General features: G+C 46.3%; 2 protein-coding genes across 2 annotated transcripts in view; both read right to left on the bottom strand.

Annotated features, from left to right (window-relative positions):
* Positions 1-749: 749 nt before the first annotated feature.
* LOC147016382 (uncharacterized) lies at positions 750-14,694 on the bottom strand. Its single transcript, XM_085847839.1, has 4 exons — positions 12,378-14,694; positions 9,067-9,171; positions 2,051-2,144; positions 750-1,710 (listed from the first exon to the last, which is right to left on the bottom strand). Exons 1-4 carry the CDS (start codon positions 12,429-12,431, stop codon positions 1,397-1,399), a joined length of 567 nt encoding a protein of 188 aa, XP_085703965.1. The 5' UTR covers positions 12,432-14,694; the 3' UTR covers positions 750-1,396.
* Positions 14,695-18,967: 4,273 nt separating this feature from the next.
* Positions 18,968-20,149, bottom strand: part of RNASEK (ribonuclease K) — a 6,476-nt gene continuing 5,294 nt past the window's right edge. Inside the window, exon 3 of the mRNA XM_085847845.1 lies at positions 18,968-20,149. This exon is cut by the window's right edge and continues 308 nt beyond it. The gene's annotated coding sequence lies outside the window, so the exon portion shown is untranslated.

Raw genomic sequence — 20,149 nt, 5'->3', positions numbered from 1 at the left:
CCTTCCTTCCATTGTTACATTCAAAACTGCATTTGCGGGTCTTCAAAGACGAATAAATTCCTGGTGTTGGGTTAACGGTTAAGGTGGCTGCTTTAAGATCTTCTGGTCTTGAGTTCAAGCTCTTGTTGCGATGTTGAATTAGCACCAGGCGGGTCGACTCGGCCTGTCATCCTTCGGAGATCAGCAAAATGAGTACCAGTTTCAGGGGGCATTGCATCAGCGGTACGGCCATGCTTCCAGAAAACGATGCAGTCAGCAGTCACAGGCAACATCCGATTAATCCGAATAAGAAACACAGACCCATGGGTAACACGTTACAAGCTGCACAATAAAGATTAAAAACTAATAAATAAATGAAGACCGAAAACAAGGGAGCACCGAAACGTGCCTTCGAACGGGGTCTGTTCGATGTGGTTTGATGCACCCGACGAAGGACGCCCCCAGTGGCCGAAACGTTTCCAGCGGATCCATTCCATCTTGGAGACTCCTACCTGAGTTTCCTTCCACTCCCTCATACTCACATTGAGTGCTCATGAGTTCGTTTTCCGAAAAATACACCTTGCACAACCAGTTGTTTGGAAAGTGGAAACACCATCACTGAACAAGCAGCAAACCCAGCACGAGACAACAACCAACAACCAACAACAACATACGGTGTATCGAATGGATCTCGAACCGGTCGTTGTGAGTTGCATCCCATAATCACCCCATGAACCCTCACCATGGAATTCATTGATAGACAAAGCACGTGATGTGGAAACGACACTTTATTTGCAAACGTCACGTGTTCGTACCTACAATATGTTTCCATTACACACCTCCATGGCCGAGGTACGGCAGGTGAGTGGCTCGCTTAGCGGGCATTATGACTCCGATATGCGAGCTCATAAACTTGCACAATGTACATATAGGTAGGTTGTCGGTATAGATGCTAGGTCGGTAGGGAGGTGTATATATATCTGTCTCGATGATCTTATATTCATTCATTTCTCCTCGGGACACCAGACCGTCTGACACTGCAGTGGACCTGCTTTACCTGTACCTGCACCTGTACGTTATAGTTAATATAGTAGGTATGTTCACCTTATAGACAAAAGATGTACATAGGCAGAGAGTTATTAAAATGTATGTTTGGGGAATTTTATCATCGATGTCACAACTGACCGTGTGAACCACGGCGTAACATCGGGGCTGTGGTTCCATTGTGGGGGCAGCGGTGTCCATATGGTCAATGTGCGACCCTCCGGTGGAGGTATTGCATGGTGCTCGAATCAAAACTTCCGTTCGGGTTGGTTCTTCATTTTCTCATTTCAAAGGATGTTTGCGGTTAGTGATTGAGCAACGTTGTGTGCTTTGCTATTGTGCGGGCTGTAAATTGACTTTGATACTCTCATTCCTACCAAGGCCTCCAAAGCCCACGAGCTAGTGAATCAGGGGAAGATCCGGGGTTGGGGGGCAGGGTGGAGGCCGCACAAGGTTGGAGTGGGGTCGTACAGGAGGAACATACACCGGTGGTACAGAGGTGGCAATCAGGGCTGCGATGATGCTGTGTACCGAAGTACGTGGTTGTCTGAGGCTTATGGAGGTGAGGCTCCAGGTAATGTTGGGACTTTTCGGGGTTGAGGGATGACCCACTATTGAAGATCGGGGCGGTTGAGGGATGTGCTGCTTCTGTAACACCAGAGTCTTTAATTCTGTCACAAGAGGGTTCTGTCATGGGGTGAGGGATGGAAATTGGGAAGAGAGAGGAATTATCATGGTGATCAGCTGCTGTTTCAAATTTCCAATCAATTATAATTCTGTTTGTGTTTCAAGAGAGAGGAGTGGGGTAAGCAGGAGGTGGTACTGGGGATAGGGGGTCAACCTCATTAAAAAAAAATAAAAAAATAAAAATGCACCGGCACACAAAAGCTACACTATTTGCAAAATATTTGTTTCCATGTGCAGATAGAACAGCCGGCTTAATGTCTCGAAGTGCGACGACTCGATACAACACCCCTCATCGTGCAGGAGTCTTCATACCTTCACCTGGAGTTAACGAGTGACTCACCGGCAAGTTTGCTTTGAGGAAGAAGGTGGAGAAGCCGGGCGACAGCCAGCTCCAGAATTGCGGTCTTGTGTGACCTGTGCCGAGTCCCCGATGCCTGAAAGGTCACAGACAGGAGTCAGGAGTCAAGAATTGTCATTTAGAAAAGTGCAAATAAATTCGAAGGGATTTCTGATCCAGCAACCTGGTGCGGGTATGGATGGATCCTGAAGACTGTGGCAGCACAGAATGACACAATTTACCCTGTCGTGAGACTAAAGTGCTGTGAATGATCTGGACATTTTGTACAGGTGGTCCTAAATCGCTTTATGGGTACTTACAACGACATCATGTGAAATACCAGGTTTTGTTCCATGGACACATTGTGTGTACTAAACGACCGACTGCAGCTGACGTCTCCAAACCTACTCCCTTTAGTTTAGTCTATCGACACAGCTACTACCTTCATCCACTCCCACTTACATACCTTCTCTCTCACTACCTTGTGACCAAGCTGCAGTTTTAAACCAATTCAGTTCAGCGGTTCAGAAGAGTATAGAAGTCAAAACAAATAAACACCTTGAATGATCGTGATAGTTTCCATTGTCTGCGTTTCATGCAGAGAATCGACATCGGTATGTAGGTATCGGTATATTTTATTACATTATGACTCGTAATAGCCACTACCACCAGGACTAGCACTACACGATACACTCACATTATTCCGCCTTGACAACTCGGACTAATTATGTACAAAAACCTTCATTTGTTAGACAAATTGCTCATACCTTGAACCTTTAAAAGGTTGAGACAAAATGAACCTCCGCCGCCTGATTTCACAGTGGGTGGTATAAGTAGGTCAGAGCTTTGGCTCGGAGTGAAACCAAGAGTGCGACACAATTGTGTGTGTGTGGTGTTCCAATAGAGTAACATTTATTATTCTACCACATCAAGAACCCTTCCAAATGAGATGGAGGAGCCACAAACAACCACAACCTAGACAACAACAATTACGTGTTATAAGAGATCATTTTTCGTGTGTTTCACCTGTACTCAGTGAACGGATACTCAGTGGAGCGCACAACTCCTCCTCCAGGTGAACAGTTTACATTTTGTATCCCACCAATAGGTTGGATCTGGACCAAAATCGAATCAACTTGTTCTCGACACCTACCCAACTGATCCACCAAGTTTTGTGATGATCCATCCATAAATTTTTGAAATATCGCGCTATATATTGTTACGGATCTGGAAACCATTTGCATTCAACATACAGATGTCCCAAAAGTCAGTTATGTCGTTAAGTATGTGTGTAGTCAGATCCCCTTCCTTTTGTCTGGTGGGAGAATCAAAAGCGTGCATTGTGATTTCTTTTTAGTTAGGTTATTAAATCTTTACATCCAACGAACCCTCCAACAAGCCATCGAACAACCACCCCATCTGCATGACCCTTCGGCCCATCACGATTCACCACCAACCAGCTGCCTTCTCGCACCCTGACGTGTCAAGGCAAGATCTCACGGTTCCGGTTTCTCGGCTCCCGCGAACGTTGTAACTCTTTCATGACAACCTTTGCAACATTGATACTGTTACTCGTCAAGTATGAACCCGCGTGGAAGAGTGGCTGGGGTTTCCCGGCAGGGGCCAAGGCCCCACCCCGGAAAGGTATGCGGTGGGACCCTGTCCAATCAAAGGCGGACAGCGAGGTGTGTTCACCAAGGCCCCTCCCCGCTGAGGGAGGTCCATAAATTCCTGAGCACTCTCTGAGGCAGCGGACTTCTTGGGGTCTTGGAGAATCTTTTTGGGGTCTTGGAGAGTTTTGGAGGGTTTTTGCTGTTACGAAGGTCATTGAGGCGGCGAATGTGTCTCTGCTGGCCCTCTACACGGAAGGAAAGACCAACCCCAACCCCCCCTCCGTGGACTCCGCTACTCACCACCCAAGCTCTGCCACAAACATCGAGTCCCACACGTGCGACTGGGGACCAAACCAGCGACCATTGTCAGGTGCCGCAGCACGGAGTACCCCCTTTCTCTGACAGCCAGGTACCCAACCGAATTCTGACCCCCAGCTTGTCTCTCTCTCTCTCTCCTCAGCTGCGAGGATCCAATAAAGAACTCTGGGTTTATTTTCATTTGTGTGTGTATCTGCGTGTGGGCCCGTCTTTAAGTAGAACTGAATAAGTGTTTTTGGATCATTGTAAATACTTCTTGCATATTCGTGTTAAGTCTTGCTTTGCGTCTTCATTTACTGTAAATAAATCATCACAGAAATGTTCCCAGTCCGTTTCCGTCCCTTCTTGCATTGGTCCAGCATGGTTCGGCTCCGAGTTTAGGCGGGGTTTTATCCCCGGTAATCGGACAATTGTAGCCGGGACGTCCTGGGCAGGCCCGTTCGACTGCATCCGAGCCGGAAAGGTGGGTGGCAGAGTGGTAGTCGGTAGGTGTAATTTTACCGCTGCCAGTAGAGTGAATCCGGTTCGGCCAGGCGTTCCGAGGGTGTGGATCCCCGGTAGCCGGGACCACGTGGTTACTTAGGTACATTGGATCAAGACAAAATAACCCTACGCCACGCGGTCGAGATATTGGCGTTCCACGGTCGGTTAAACCAGTGCTTCTCAAACTATGTGATGTGGCGGACCGGCAGGTTTTTTTTTTCTCAATGTGCCAGGGACCGGTACCATATTACTATTTGTTTATGATCCGAGAAAATATTGTTTGAACATCCGTAGTAATATTAATTTATACCGGAAAAATATAAAAATATAATGAATATAATAAAAGTTGACACTTTTTTATATTTATATTTTGTAAACGAGTAATACAGTATTACAATATTAAAAAAAAAAAATCAAACTAGCAAAGCCTTCAAACATAGTTATTATAAACCTATGTATACCGGTATACAAGTAATAAAATGAAAAATTATAATGAATAAGGTAGGTTGAAAAAATTATATATTTTAGTTATCTTCAACTCCAGTGGATAAAGACATTAAAAGAAAGAATGAAAGGAAGTAGGTAGCATCACATTGAAGACATCTTTGAAAATGTCATCATGTTAAAGTATGAAATTGATGATATAGGCATGTTAAATCCTTAACTTTTACTTATGTGAAAAGTGAGCCTGCTTCTTCTTTGTCAGCTTATCCAATCGTGGTTCAATTGAGGACAGTGCCACGCGCAATGGAGAATGAATATCCACACTCTTCCTGTACTTTGTCTTAATGATGCTCATGGTTGAGAAGCCAGTCTCGCAGAGGTAGGTTGAAGGAAATGGGAGAAGAGCGTTCAGAGCAATTTCCGTAAGCTCAGGATATTCTGCTTTCACTTTTATCCAAAAAGAAGCAAGTGCTGTTGTAGTTTAGAAACTCCTCTTCAATCCTTCATCAGCAGACAGCTACAACAATTTATCCTCCATAGTGTCACCGAAGTCATCTCTCAATGGCATAAACGGATTTCGGATCCATTCATTCCCTTACCGTGGATCTTCTTCTTCTGGAAAGTAATGCTGAAAACGTTCTGCCAAATTTGTCAAGTGTTCTCTGATGACATTTCGTGGAGATGTAACATTAAGGTCTTCTCCTGCATCAGCGATGACTGCCGATAATTGGTGAAACATGTCATAATCTCTTGACACTCGACTCTTCCATGCTTCTAGCTTTCGTTTTTGTCCATCGATCTTGGAACCTCGTCGCGTACCGGCACCGGTCCGCGTACCACCACTTTGAGTAGCACTGGGTTAAATGACCCACCGGCTCGCAGAGTTATCCGAGCAACGGCCTACAATTCCGGGGAGTTTGGTGGAGACGACGCAAGCTTTCCCCACCCAGTGGTCGTTCTCGCCACCGACCCGCAACAATATCATTTTGGTTCCCGTCTCTCAATGGTGATCGCAAAATCAATTTATTAAAATAAATAAATAAACAAATAATTCACGGATCTGAATCCGGATCCAGATCTTTACCAAAATCGAATCAATCTGTCCTTTTCACACTCCCAACCCGACTACCAAGCTTTGTCAGAATCCATCCATAACTTTTTGAGATATTCTGCTCACAGACAGACAGACAGACAGACAGACAAACAGGGTGGAAAATGTAACCTCGGACCACCTAAGGCGGTGGAGGTAATTAACCAAATAAAAGTTTTGTTGATTATAATTTGTATTTCAAGTCTTGCGGATGTTGTATGAATGATCCAATGATATACCAAGCAGCCAAAGGTATAAAAATATTTTTTAAATTATAAAACAAATGCACAAACCAAACACGAACCTCACCTCCTCCCTTTTCTCAGGTGTGACGTTCGACTGCAGGTAGGTAATTTGAGAAGGAATTTGTAATTTGTTCAGGATGCTGGTGATAACTCACCTTCCTCTTCACGACGGACACCGTGGGATCTTTAACTCCACTAAAATAATGCTGGCAGATGGGACGCCCAATTTAACGTCCATCCGAGGGATGGCACGCACATCAATGCCTCCTAATGCATGCGAGACAGAGCTCGACAGCTTAGAGTCGAGTCGCGAATCGAACCCACAACAGAAAGCTCAAATGTGTAAGTGTGCTCCCTGCAATTTACCTGTGAGACCTTCGCCTTGTGAAAGTGAAAGTTCCAATTATAAATAAAAAACCGCTCCTCGTCATGCAGGGTTCACTCATGAAGCTCACACCCTCCACACAGAGATTGCGGTCAACACTCAAATCCAAACAACCAAACAAGAAAGTTGCACTCGAGCATTGTTGATGTATTATTTAAGTGTAAAGTTAAATATAAAGGGATGCCAACGTCAGGTGAGGTTAACTTGATGATTAAGATTGGGAATAGCACATGAAACATCTGTATATGGAAGAGGCTAATATTGTTGCGAATCTGGAAGCCATGAGCACTCAACATACAGGTCCTATAGAACAGTTATATCGGTAAGTATGTGTTTTAAGTTAGGGTCTCCGTCCCGTGTCTAATGGGTAATTAAATGTACATGTGCTGCAAAGTTACTTTGATAGTCAGGGTTTTCTTTTATTTTTACACCACCAACATCAACGACAACAACGCCAGCATCACCATCACCTTCACCTCGCTCTGGCCGACGCCATGGTGGGCGGAGTTCAAGGAAGAACCTCATGACGGCCCGCGACCAATCAGCGTGCTATTCGGTCGAGTATTCGGGTATTCGGTCGAGTCGACCCTACTGCTCCACCTCGCGGTCGGGCTCGCAGCCAATACCCGGCTCCGCAACAATATTGTTATGGCTGTGGAAATTCGCAAACCACCATTCAGGTCCCGTAGGTGAGGTATCTCTTAAGTACATGTGTAGTTAGCCCCAAACCCGTTGTTTAGAGGGAATAAATGTCATTCATTTGGGCTGCGACGTTTTTCTGTTCTATCTTTATTTTGAACCAACCACGTCTCAACCGCCATCACACAACCACAATCCGCTTCACAACAACAACAACTACACCTGCCTCTCAACAACCACACCATCCTCACCACTCCGCCAGCAACCGTCAACATCTCCACGAACACAAAAGGGGAACAACAACAACTCCCACCCTGATTTCTCTAGTAAACAAGAATGACGGTTGAAGCTCAACTCCCGCCCCGGTTTCTCTGGTGGAATGTCCCCCCCCCCCCGCGTGCTGCGAAGGGAGGGGCGGGGTGCCGGGGAAATAAAAGGGCGCACGGAGGCGCCGCTAACGAAAAAAGAGTGACACCAGAGAAGTCAGGTCCGAGGCGTGTCAGTATCAGTCGGAGGTTCATGGTCTTCTACCCGTCTGGGTCTTGGAGACGCGGTCCGTAGAGCGAACCGCTCGTTGGAGCTTGCAGTCGGTGAGGAGTCCGGACGTCGCGGAGGGACGCGGAGTGGAGGTACCGCTCTGCCAGCTGTGTTGCGCGGACCTGCACGTTCGTACAAGGAGCGCCAGAGAGAACTCGCTCACCATCGCACCGAGAGGGTGCAGGTAACCTGCAACAGTCTCGTGGGACTCGTTCGGTCTGCCAAGTCCCACGTCATAAAGGCCCACGGGCCCCATCTGCCCCCTTGTCTTTGAGGGTGGCCTTTTCTTTTGTTTTTTTTGTATGGATCTTGTGGCGCCATGTCTTGTAATGTAAAACTGTATAAGTGTTGCAGTGTGTTCGCGTATTCGGTTAGCTCTGCATTGTTGTTTTTGTTTTAAATTTATATACGTGTGCTCTTCGTGTGTCGTGTAAATAAAGTGCATTATGTTGAATTGTTCCCCGTTTCGCTGCGTCCTTTCCTTCGTTTGAATCTCCATCTTGCTTCACGTAAAGGGTTCGTAGTGGGCTTAATATGCCCGATAATTAATCGGAACCGTCGAGGCCGACGATAACACCGCTCGGTTATTCCGATAGCACAGAACGGACCGCTTAAGCGGCCCGTGTCCGGAGTCGACCTGCGGCGAGGTGCGATCGCCCGGTCTACCATCCGCGTGGGTACTTAGGTAGGTCGAGTTTGGCGAACAACCCTATTCCACGCGGGTGGCCGATTGGCACGATCGTGGTGAGGCCGAAAGGTCCACCCGTGACTAGCTCCCGGCGTTAGTCCGAGAGGGTCACGACAGAATTGTCTGTCCGGTGGGCGACGTGCCACGATTCGAGTCACGTGGCCGATCGCACGCCGGCGGGCGCAAATTCGCAACAATATATATGCAGTCTGTCTATGCCACTCTGAAACAAACTCTCCTCGGGTATAAAAAAAAAAAAAACATTTCGTAAAAGTTCTTCAAATTAATCGAAACCTGTGGGGAAATTATAATTTTTTGAAACAGACACGAAATTGAGCATAGGCGGTGTATTGGCAACAAATCACTGCCTTGATCGCTACGCAATTGATTTTTTTCTTTCCTGTGAAGAAATAGACAATCTCACAAGAATAAAAGGCTACTTTTTTTTTTTAAATACCGTGGTATTTTTTTAATCACGGCATTCTGCTCGGAAGAAGTTATAGTGAGGTTATCGGGTTTTAAAGAAACTTGTACATTGCATTTAGTGGAGTGACCAACGTGCCGTAGTCTTACACACCGCATGCCTTCGCTGCCTCATGTCTGCAGCGAGCAGGAGGTGAAGTCGATCCAGACTTGCGTTCATTCTCGCTCTTCTCTGCCTCTCCAGCATTGGTTTCAGGACCTGCACATCAGCCACGTGATAATGTACCTGGAGTAACACATTCGGCACCTGCACATCAGCCACGTGATAATGTACCTGGAGTAACACATTCGGGACCTGCACATCAGCCACGTGATAATGTACCTGGAGTAACACATTCAGGACCTGCACATCAGCCACGTGATAATGTATCTGGAGTAACACATTCGGGACCTGCACATCAGCCACGTGATAATGTACCTGGAGTAACACATTCGGGAGCTGCACATCAGCCACGTGATAATGTACCTGGAGTAACACATTCGGAACCTGCACATCAGCCACGTGATAATGTACCTGGAGTAACACATTCAGGACCTGCACATCAGCCACGTGATAATGTACCTGGAGTAACACATCTGGGAGCTGCACATCAGCCACGTGATAATGTACCTGGAGTAACACATTCGGGACCTGCACATCAGCCACGTGATAATGTACCTGGAGTAACACATTCAGGACCTGCACATCAGCCACGTGATAATGTACCTGGAGTAACACATTCAGGACCTGCACATCAGCCACGTGATAATGTACCTGGAGTAACACATTCAGGACCTGCACATCAGCCACGTGATAATGTACCTGGAGTAACACATTCAGGACCTGCACATCAGCCACGTGATAATGTACCTGGAGTAACACATTCAGGACCTGCACATCAGCCACGTGATAATGTACCTGGAGTAACACATTCAGGACCTGCACATCAGCCACGTGATAATGTACCTGGAGTAACACATTCAGGACCTGCACATCAGCCACGTGATAATGTATCTGGAGTAACACATCTGGGAGCTGCACATCAGCCACGTGATAATGTACCTGGAGTAACACATTCAGGACCTGCACATCAGCCACGTGATAATGTACCTGGAGTAACACATTCAGGACCTGCACTTCAGCCACGTGATAATGTACCTGGAGTAACACATTAAGGACCTGCACATCAGCCACGTGATAATGTATCTGGAGTAACACATCTGGGAGCTGCACATCAGCCACGTGATAATGTACCTGGAGTAACACATTCGGGACCTGCACATCAGCCACGTGATAATGTACCTGGAGTAACACATTCGGAACCTGCACATCAGCCACGTGATAATGTACCTGGAGTAACACATTCGGGACCTGCACATCAGCCACGTGATAATGTACCTGGAGTAACACATTCGGCACCTGCACATCAGCCACGTGATAATGTACCTGGAGTAACACATTCAGGACCTGCACATCAGCCACGTGATAATGTACCTGGAGTAACACATTCAGGACCTGCACATCAGCCACGTGATAATGTACCTGGAGTAACACATTCAGGACCTGCACATCAGCCACGTGATAATGTATCTGGAGTAACACATCTGGGAGCTGCACATCAGCCACGTGATAATGTACCTGGAGTAACACATTCGGGACCTGCACATCAGCCACGTGATAATGTACCAGGAGTAACACATTCAGGACCTGCACATCAGCCACGTGATAATGTACCTGGAGTAACACATTCAGGACCTGCACATCAGCCACGTGATAATGTATCTGGAGTAACACATCTGGGAGCTGCACATCAGCCACGTGATAATGTACCTGGAGTAACACATTCGGGACCTGCACATCAGCCACGTGATAATGTACCTGGAGTAACACATTCGGAACCTGCACATCAGCCACGTGATAATGTACCTGGAGTAACACATTCAGGACCTGCACATCAGCCACGTGATAATGTACCTGGAGTAACACATTCAGGACCTGCACATCAGCCACGTGATAATGTATCTGGAGTAACACATCTGGGAGCTGCACATCAGCCACGTGATAATGAACCTGGAGTAACACATTCAGGACCTGCACATCAGCCACGTGATAATGTATCTGGAGTAACACATCTGGGAGCTGCACATCAGCCACGTGATAATGTACCTGGAGTAACACATTCGGGACCTGCACATCAGCCACGTGATAATGTACCTGGAGTAACACATCCGGGAGCTGCACATCAGCCACGTGATAATGTACCTGGAGTAACACGTTCGGGACGATGCGGATAGCGGGCAACACGACACAGCCACTCGGGTTCGATACCCATCATCCCATGAGGAGTGAGCGACATGACAAAAAGCACTTTGACTGGTTAAATGACCATGAGGTCGAGACTTGCCTTTCACATATCAATCAGTACTGTGTGTGTGTCAGTGTACCGAACGAATTAGTACTCTGTGTGTGTCCGTGTACCGAAAGAATTAGTACTGTGTGTCCGTGTACCGAACGAATTAGTACTGTGTGTCCGTGTACCGAACGAATTAGTACTGTGTGTCCGTGTACCGAAAGAATTAGTACTGTGTGTCCGTGTACCGAAAGAATTAGTACTGTGTGTCCGTGTACCGAACGAATTAGTACTGTGTGTGTGTCCGTGTACCGAACGAATTAGTACTGTGTGTCCGTGTACCGAACGAATTAGTACTGTGTGTCCGTGTACCGAAAGAATTAGTACTGTGTGTCCGTGTACCGAAAGAATTAGTACTGTGTGTCCGTGTACCGAACGAATTAGTACTGTGTGTGTGTCCGTGTACCGAACGAATTGGTACTGGGTGTGTGTGTGTCCGTGTACCGAATCGGTACTGGGTGTGTGTGTGTCCGTGTACCGAATCGGTACGGGGTGTGTGTGTGTGTCCGTGTACCGAATCGGTACGGGGTGTGTATCCGTATACCGAATCGGTACGGGGTGTGTGTATCCGTATACCGAATCGGTACGGGGTGTGTGTATCCGTATACCGAATCGGTACGGGGTGTGTGTATCCGTATACCGAATCAGTACTGTGTGCCCATACCGGATTTAGTTCGGAGTGTCCTTGTTACACTCACACAGCACCCTCATTGCACGATTACTGCGTTTCTGGCCTCTCTCCACACACAAACATCGGATTTCCTTTCTCATGAAGTTCATTTTTTGCCCAATTCCGTTCCATCCCCATTCTGGTTGTCACTATCTGTACAGTCCTTCATGCAAACCACGCAGCCACACACCAGGCCACGCTTTCCATGTGATCAAGTTTGACTTGAGGTGGTCCCCGGGTCCAGAACTCCATAAACACGACTATCATGGCCATTGATCAGAAATGATGTCATAGACGTGAATGAAGGATATCCCAACGTTTAACGGTGTTTCGTTCCCCACGTACCTTCGTCTGGCTGCCACTCGCTTTGTGCCCTGCGCAGCTGTCTGGTCCATCCATCCCTGACGTCCCAACGGTCAAAGGAAGATACGCAGCAAGGGTGCAAGGGTGTGCCACTGCTCTGCGACCTCCGTCTTATAGCCCCTCGTGGTGCCATCGCCCCCACCCTCACCTTCCTCCAACCATGGATCGAACCTGAAATGTGCAGTGAACACTGAAAAACGGTATTCTGGCGAGTACGATTGGTCTCACTCTGTTATTGCAGTCACGTGGTAATGGTGTGGATCGGGGGGTTACTTCACACTCGGCACATGATCAGTCGGCCTAAGTGTCGTATGATGGGTGGTTCGACGTGGTTGTGCCGTGGTTGTGCCGTGGTTTTGCCGTGGTTGTGCCGTGGTTGTGCCGGGGCTGTGCCGAGGTTGTGCCGGGGCTGTGCCTTTATTCTGTAAAAGGAACTTTCGAAGAGCAAAAAAAATAATCTTTTCTGGAGTAAGTAGTTTAGTAAAAGGTAGAGACGAGTAGAATCGACGATTTTTAGATTTTAAATATGAAAAACGATCCGAGACACCAAAGTGAGACAATGAGAGAAAACAGTGAAATACCTGCAGGACACCACGAGTAGAGAGGACGTCTTTTATGGACAGACAACACGTCTTGTGAAATAGAGCCGCGTGTACACAGACACACCAGAGCCGCGTGTACACAGACGCGTATACTAGGGTGCTTCATAATAGGGGGTAAAAAATAAAAGTATGAATATTCATGCTCCCTGGGTGTGCCTTTGTTCCATTTGACAGTAGAAACACACACACCAAATATGAAGCAGATTGGAGGATGTTTAGGGGTTCCTCAAGTTGGCACAATATTGTTGAAATTTGCCAAACTGTAACTGACAACTTTCCGTCGAATATGCACAACGCAGTACACTTCACAATTAATATGGTTGTTTGATATTTTCAAAAACCACAGCAGTCATATAGGATGAAAGAATAGTTTTTCCAAGGAGACCGAGATGAGCTTTTTGACATTGCAGTGCAAAATGCCCTCTCCATAATGGACATAATTGTGCCAACTTGAGGAACCCCTAAATATCATGGAATTTTGTTCATTTTTGACCTATAAGTTCTTATGGGGTATTGGAACAAAGGCAAAATCAGGGAACAGCAAAAATCAAACTTTCATTTTTTTGGAACACCCTAGCGTGTACACAGACACACCAGAGCCGCGTGTCGATACACACGCAAACGTGATGTGTTCGCTCTGCTGGATTCAATCGGCATTACAAGCCGCTCCAGTGAGACGGAATCCCCTCCGTACTTTCTCAACTGCTCGCCATTGTGAGTAAGGTAAACCCCAGTCTTGACACATCGGCGATTCATTAGAACTGCTTGGAGAGATTTACAAATCGGTTTTCATGTGTTCAACAAGGACATTGAAGTTCGACCCAGATCGAGTTCGAATCACCATCATGCTGTGCCAACAAGAAACTACGTCATAACACACAGTACTCACCATGATGACCTCACCATGACAGAGTGAGAACAGGTACCAACGTTCAGAAGGAGAAGCAATAATTTGGGGTTTTTTTTCTTACCGAGTGGGTTGACGGGTTCGTGGATGTATCACCTGAAATGAGATTGTTTGGAGTGTTTGGAAGAAACGGGAATTCAGTGCACAGATATCACAGTGGGTGGAGCCGGTAACCTTGGCAACCTGGTTGCATTCCACCAGCTAAGATTTCCAATCCAGACTTGTACCTCCAAAGTAGTGCTTCATACAGTGTGACCACTCTTCATTTTCATAATTGCCAAGGTGATCCAATGAAAAAAGCCAATAATTCACAAGGTTTCGGAAAAGCGATGATAATAGAAAACCAAGACGCCAAGGTGAACAATGAATAGCCAAGATCTTGTGAAAAAGCCAAGGAGTGGTCACACTGGCTTCGTAGCGAGGGTTATATTATGAAAGCTCAGCTCGAACACGGATTTAGGGACGTTTTGGGCCTACCGCCTGAATGAAGATCACCGATGTTCCTTTCATGCCAACCGACCAGACAGGTACCTATCCCACTCCACATCGCTTCTTCAGTCCCCAAGCTGCCCTCTCTCTCTATACTCCCCATAGCTTTGCTTTCGGAAATTTCCACTCGGGATTTTCTAACAGCACTTCATTCTGGTTCCGTTTGATGATCCATCAATCAGTAGTTTCAGTTTCACTTTGGGATTTCAGTTTCGATTTGTCATCACAACTTGTGATGCAACGCGAATGACGCATGGAAAAGGTCGTTAAACTCATTCTCAGGGGATTTTTTTTTTCGATTTTGTAAGGGGTCTAAAGTGTTGAAATGGTCTTACAAGAGATTTATATATATATATATATATATATATATATATATATATATATATATATATATATATATATATATATATATATATATATATATATATATATATATATATATAGGTCTCAAAAGGGTCTAAAGAGGCCTGAAGTATGTACAGTAAAGGAGGCGTTATTGTGTATGCAGCCTGCGGCTGCTGGTTGCATCATTTTCTGGAAGCGTGGCTGTGCCACTGATGTAATGCCCCGTTACCAGCAAGCTGGCCCTTATTTTGCCGACCTCATAAGGATGACAGGCTGAGTCAGCCAACCTGGTGTTATTTCAATGGCATGACAGGGGCTTGAACTCAAGACCCTAATATCTCAAAGCCAGCCACCTTAACCGTAAAGCCAACACCTGGCTTTGTCAAGGAGTGAATCTGCAGTGACTCTGGAGTGCAACATGGCAATAAAGGGACAAATGACCTCCTCACGAGTGTTTAAACCCCCTATTTAGGTGCATTGTGGTTAAAATTCTGATAGAAAGTTTCATCACAATTGACCTTGGGAGTTCAAAGCAGTAAGGTCACAAACAAACGAACATTTCTCTTTTATATACATGTGGATATGAAGGGGTCTCAGGGGTCTATGGCAGTAGTTCTCAATCTCCCCCCCCCCCCCACGGACCACTTGAAAAACTTGTTGTTTTACACACCCAAGCACACAACTCATATTTCAATATTGTGGTGTTACCTCTCCAACATGATGGGTGTGCCCATTATTTTATTTATTTATTTTTAAAGCAGAGTTCTAGGAAGTCAGGTGGAATGTTTGTCAGTTTTAGCCTCAAGCCAGGTTCAGCATTCATCGTGATTCTGCATTCGGACTTGAGGGCGTCAAGTGATGAAAATCCGGTCTCGCACAGGTACTACGTAGCAAACAGCAACAGAAAGCACAATGCTTTGTCTGCAAATTCTGGGTACTCTCCAGTTCTTCGAATCCAAAACTCAAACAGGGAATGACTTTTTAATTCTGACGTTGATGTTCGTCGCAAGAAAGCTCCAAACAAGCACTCTCATGCCTCATTGGAGAAACCAGCAAACAGATTCCAATCCCGAAAGGATTGTGGTTCCAATTGTTTGGCTCGGCCTCGACTGAAAAGTAATCTTCAAATTGTTTCTTGAGAACAACAAGATGTTCTTTGATATCATTTTTAATTTTTATTTTTCGTCAAGAACCAGTTCATTTTGCAAGGCCGGAAAATAAAACAAGTACAGATATCCTCGATTGTTCCACAACCTTTTTGCGGAACCACCTGAATGGAGCTCGTGGACCCGTGTGAGGATCTCTGGTCTTAGGGGTCTAAATGGCGTAAAGACCTAAAGCGGTCACTTGGACTTTCGTAAAACATCAAGATCATCATCGGTTAAAGCTGCAGTAAGGAAATCAACTAGAGTGTAACACAGCAATAACGGACCAAATGATCACCTCATGACCGTTTAAACCCCATATTTATGTAAACCATAAATCTGATCCGATAAAGTTTCGTTGTGATGAACCTTGGGAGCTCAATGCAGTGAGGTCACAAACAAGTAAACATTTCACTTTTATGTAGACAAGGGGAGCCAGAACTGGAGGTTAATTATGGTAAAATGAAGATTGTATTGTAATTAGCTCCCCTGACCACACTATGCACAGGATCTCCCTCAAAATGGCCATTCGATCCACTTTTAAAACTCACCCATGGGTCTACAAAAGGAATCCACAGCTCAGTATTCTGCAGGTCCCAAATCCCTGCCATGCTTACGCAGGAGTCCTCTACTCCTATTCGGATTTCACGCGTTGAGAACATTCCACTGATGGGACATTTTTTTTTAAAAATCAAAAAAAAAAAAAATTTATCAAACAAATCCACAAAGTACAACTTTAGGATAAACACCTTAGCCGGTATTAGAGCTTAGACAAAAGGTGTGCAGGATTGTACTGTTGTGGTTCTCGGAACCGCATGCATACAACAGATAGTTATCCCGAGTCAGTTATTCCATTAATATACGTGTAGTTAGGTCCCTACCTTTTGTCTCGTGGGAAGACAAGGGAGTGTGTTGCGATGGGCTACGAGTTCGGTTTTTAAATCATTTTTCCCTTTTATTTTCTGAGGTAAATTTGCCTCGCTTGCTACCCTCATCCCGCTTACCACAGCATACCACCGTCTACCCGGAGTCTCGTTTTCTGAGGCAAAATCCCGACGCGCACGTTCGGCTGGACAAACGCTTCAAGCTGCACCACCATCCATCTGCCCAAGGCCAGACATGCGCGACGTGTCACGTACGTTTTTCACCAAGGTGGGCGGGCTATACCGGCGTCTGGCCAAAACCCAGCCCAGGAAGGTGGACCACGTGAAGGGTCAGAGCCAGTCGGAATGCCCAGCTCGGACGATGACGTCGGTTTCGGCATGGCTTCTCCCCGAGCTCCGGGCTCTATAAAGATTGACGTTGATGTTCGTACGAACTACGCAACCATTGTCGGGTACCGCACCACGGAGCATCCCTCCCCCGAAACACCCAGGTTCCGAGAACTATAACCTCAACCCCCTCCCTCCCTGGCTGCAAAAGTCCCATCTGGGGCTTCTTTTTCTGTGTGCGTGTGTGTGTGTGTCTGAGTGTGCTGGCACCCGTCTGTTAAGTAAGCCTGTAGAAGATATTTTATTGTTGTTGCTGTGAATAATCTCACGACAAGTCTGCACTGTGTCTGCTTTAGTAAATTGCTTGTATAAGTGTCGCTTGTCCTTGGCAGTGTCGCTCGGCTGCATCCGATCCGCAAAGGTGATCCGGTCTGGTAGAGTGATCCGGTTCGGACAAGGCGTACCGAGGGCGTGGTTCCCCGGTGGTTAAACCACGTGGTTAATTAGGTAACCCGATTCCATAAGCGGGAGAATCCGAGGTCACGCGGTTGAGTTATTGATGTCCACGGTCGGTTAAGCGACCCGCCTCGTCACGGAATTATCCGTGAGCGACGGCCTACAATTCCGGGGAGTATGGGGGGAATCGACGTAGCTTCCTCCACCTAGTGGTCTTCTCACCCGACCCCGCAACAGTACTTTTCTGCTGAATCCCTTGTGCATGAATACTGCAACGTTCATTCAAGAGAATAATTAATTAATGCAACGAGTGGAAGCAGAAGGGACGGAGGGTATGTGTAGGTGGGACTTAACATCATAATGAGGTGGGCTTTGTGTGTGGCTCCACCCGAATGAAGGTGGTGTGTACCGTGTACGTTTGTTACAAACCACATATACACAGATCGTTGTTCGTTCATCATCATAGCTTAATTTATAAACAAAGCAAGCCGGGAAACCTTAGCGTGTCGGAAGCATGTTAAATGAGAGCTTGAGCTTATTTTTCGTACACAAGGTCGAGGCTCATGGAAGAGAGAACAGGGAGCAGGACGAACATCGTGTAAAAAGCAACGGCTGGGTAGAGGCAGACTCGGAGGAACACAAGAAGCGAGGAGAGGATGATATGGCGGGTCAACAATCTGAATAAAAAGCTCAAACAAAGCAAAATGGGACCTGAAAGAAGAGAATGGGAAAAACCAGGGATGAAAGAGCAATTGAATAAAAATGAAAAGCAGCGTGGAGGGGGGAGAAAACAACGTGGAAAGGAAGAGGTGGGCTAATGGTGGTGAAAAATATCACGAGTTTGGGTGGGGGATGATCTGAGGAGGTGAAATGGAAAGTTTTCGTAATAACGTAACATTGCGTAGTAACTGGAGTGCTGGAAAAGCATCCGTTTTGCTCTTACGTAAATTAAATGAAACCGAGTGTTGGAGAAGCTTCCACAAGCATGACATCATCTGCTGGGCTTGGCCTTCCCAGGCAGGTGCCAAATGCTTGAGAGCACGGCTTCCGAATGGTTCGAAAGCTAAGCTCCGAACACTTTGTGGCATCAGAACATGAGCGGTAACTTGTTACCTTCCCCACCGAAGGTGGAAGGTTTGGTTGATACCCGTTTGTCTGCCTCTATCTGTCTGTGAGAAAGATGTCTCAAAAAGTTATGGATGGATTCGGACAAGACTTGGTGGACGAGAACAAGGCGATTCGATTTTGGTTCAGGTCAAGATCCAGAGCCAGCCTATCAGTGGATACAAAACGTAAACTATTCAGCCTGGTGGAGGTATGCCTTCTACGAAGTGCCATTCCAGTTTATATCGAAATACACGATCCATTTAAAATGAAGAGCAAGAGGTCACCGTGACAACAAGCAAACAAATTCTAATGGAGGTTATCGCCATTTTATTGCACGCAAATAGACACAGAAATAACGCGACGACACAGCGCAAAACGAAGAGTCTGAACTACGGCTACCACTATGACTACTACCACTACTATTTAATAGCCCCAATTATTTGCACCTGCTTGTTGAGTTGGTCGTGGCTTGAAACACATCAAACTTGACCCAAGTCTTTCATAAACCGGTTGGCCAGGCACAACGTTCATCTGGAACAGATTTGAGCAGGAATTTGTAATCGGTTGAGCGTGAGGGTGATAACTCGCCCAGTCTTCGTTAAATACACAGCGGGGTCTTCACTGTCCATCATCTAACGCCTGCAGACGGGACACCGAGATTAATGTCCATCCAGAGGACGGGGTACTCGTTGCTTTGCGGGCAGGGGCTTCGCATCAACAAACCAACAGTTTTATAGTCGCGTTAGGAATCAAACCCATACCTGACAGCTCAAAGGTGAGTGCGCCACCTCCACGGCGTCCTGTTAGGACCACAAGGAGCCGAGCCTGGAATGTCGGTCAAACAGGACTGGCCGTATGAGGGTTTGGAACAACGCACCGGATGGATTAATGTGCGGAAAGGTGAGTACAGGTAAGGGAATGTTTTCAACTTAAATAAATAAACCGCAAGCACAAACAAACAAACATTTGTAACATTTGTAACTTCTGCCCCGACGATGATTACTCAGACACAAACAACCAAAAATAAAAAAAAAATTGAAAAAAAGCAACCCTCGAATCACTTAGCCATAACAAAGCGGGTCCTGGTCCTCACAAACAATCCACACATCATTCCTCGTACACGACCATCATGCAATACAACACCATTATATAATCGCAGAGGTGACCAGGTTTAAGGTAACATTGGAACGCTCACCCGCTTGTGCCAGTCCTGGGTGAGCGGCGTCGTGGTAGCACCGTACACAGACGGTATTAAGCAGGACGCTCATTCTGCTTGTACTCACTCGCGAACACAATGATACATTTTACAATAGTAGATCATTGTGTGCCGGTCCCTTGACGGAATCTCCAATTGGGTCCAAAATGGGAGTTAATGGCCAAGAATACTTAACGCGTACCCCCTCCCCCATCACAGCTGCGAGTTCCTTCCTGAAAGCTCACCACCCAGGATCAAATTTGGCATCACAATCATTGTGGTATTTAGTATATTATA

This window comes from Eptatretus burgeri, chromosome 11 (assembly GCF_056783735.1).
Source record: "Eptatretus burgeri isolate ZD-2024b chromosome 11, Ebu_testis_v1, whole genome shotgun sequence".
Taxonomy (NCBI): Eukaryota; Metazoa; Chordata; class Myxini; order Myxiniformes; family Myxinidae; genus Eptatretus; species Eptatretus burgeri.
The sequence above is the reverse complement of the archived record's forward strand: the minus strand, read 5'-3'. Positions and strand labels throughout refer to the sequence as shown.

Bases quoted from the DNA above. Each gene is read 5' to 3' on its own strand.
- LOC147016382 (XM_085847839.1), bottom strand. From the start codon at position 12,431: ATGGATGGACCAGACAGCTGCGCAGGGCACAAAGCGAGTGGCAGCCAG. The intron at 9,172-12,377 runs GTACGTGGGGAA...GCTGATGTGCAG, and splicing joins CGAGTGGCAGCCAGACGAAG to GTCCTGAAACCAATGCTGGA. The intron at 2,145-9,066 runs GTGTGTAAGACT...GTGACCTTTCAG, and splicing joins TGAGGCAGCGAAGGCATGCG to GCATCGGGGACTCGGCACAG.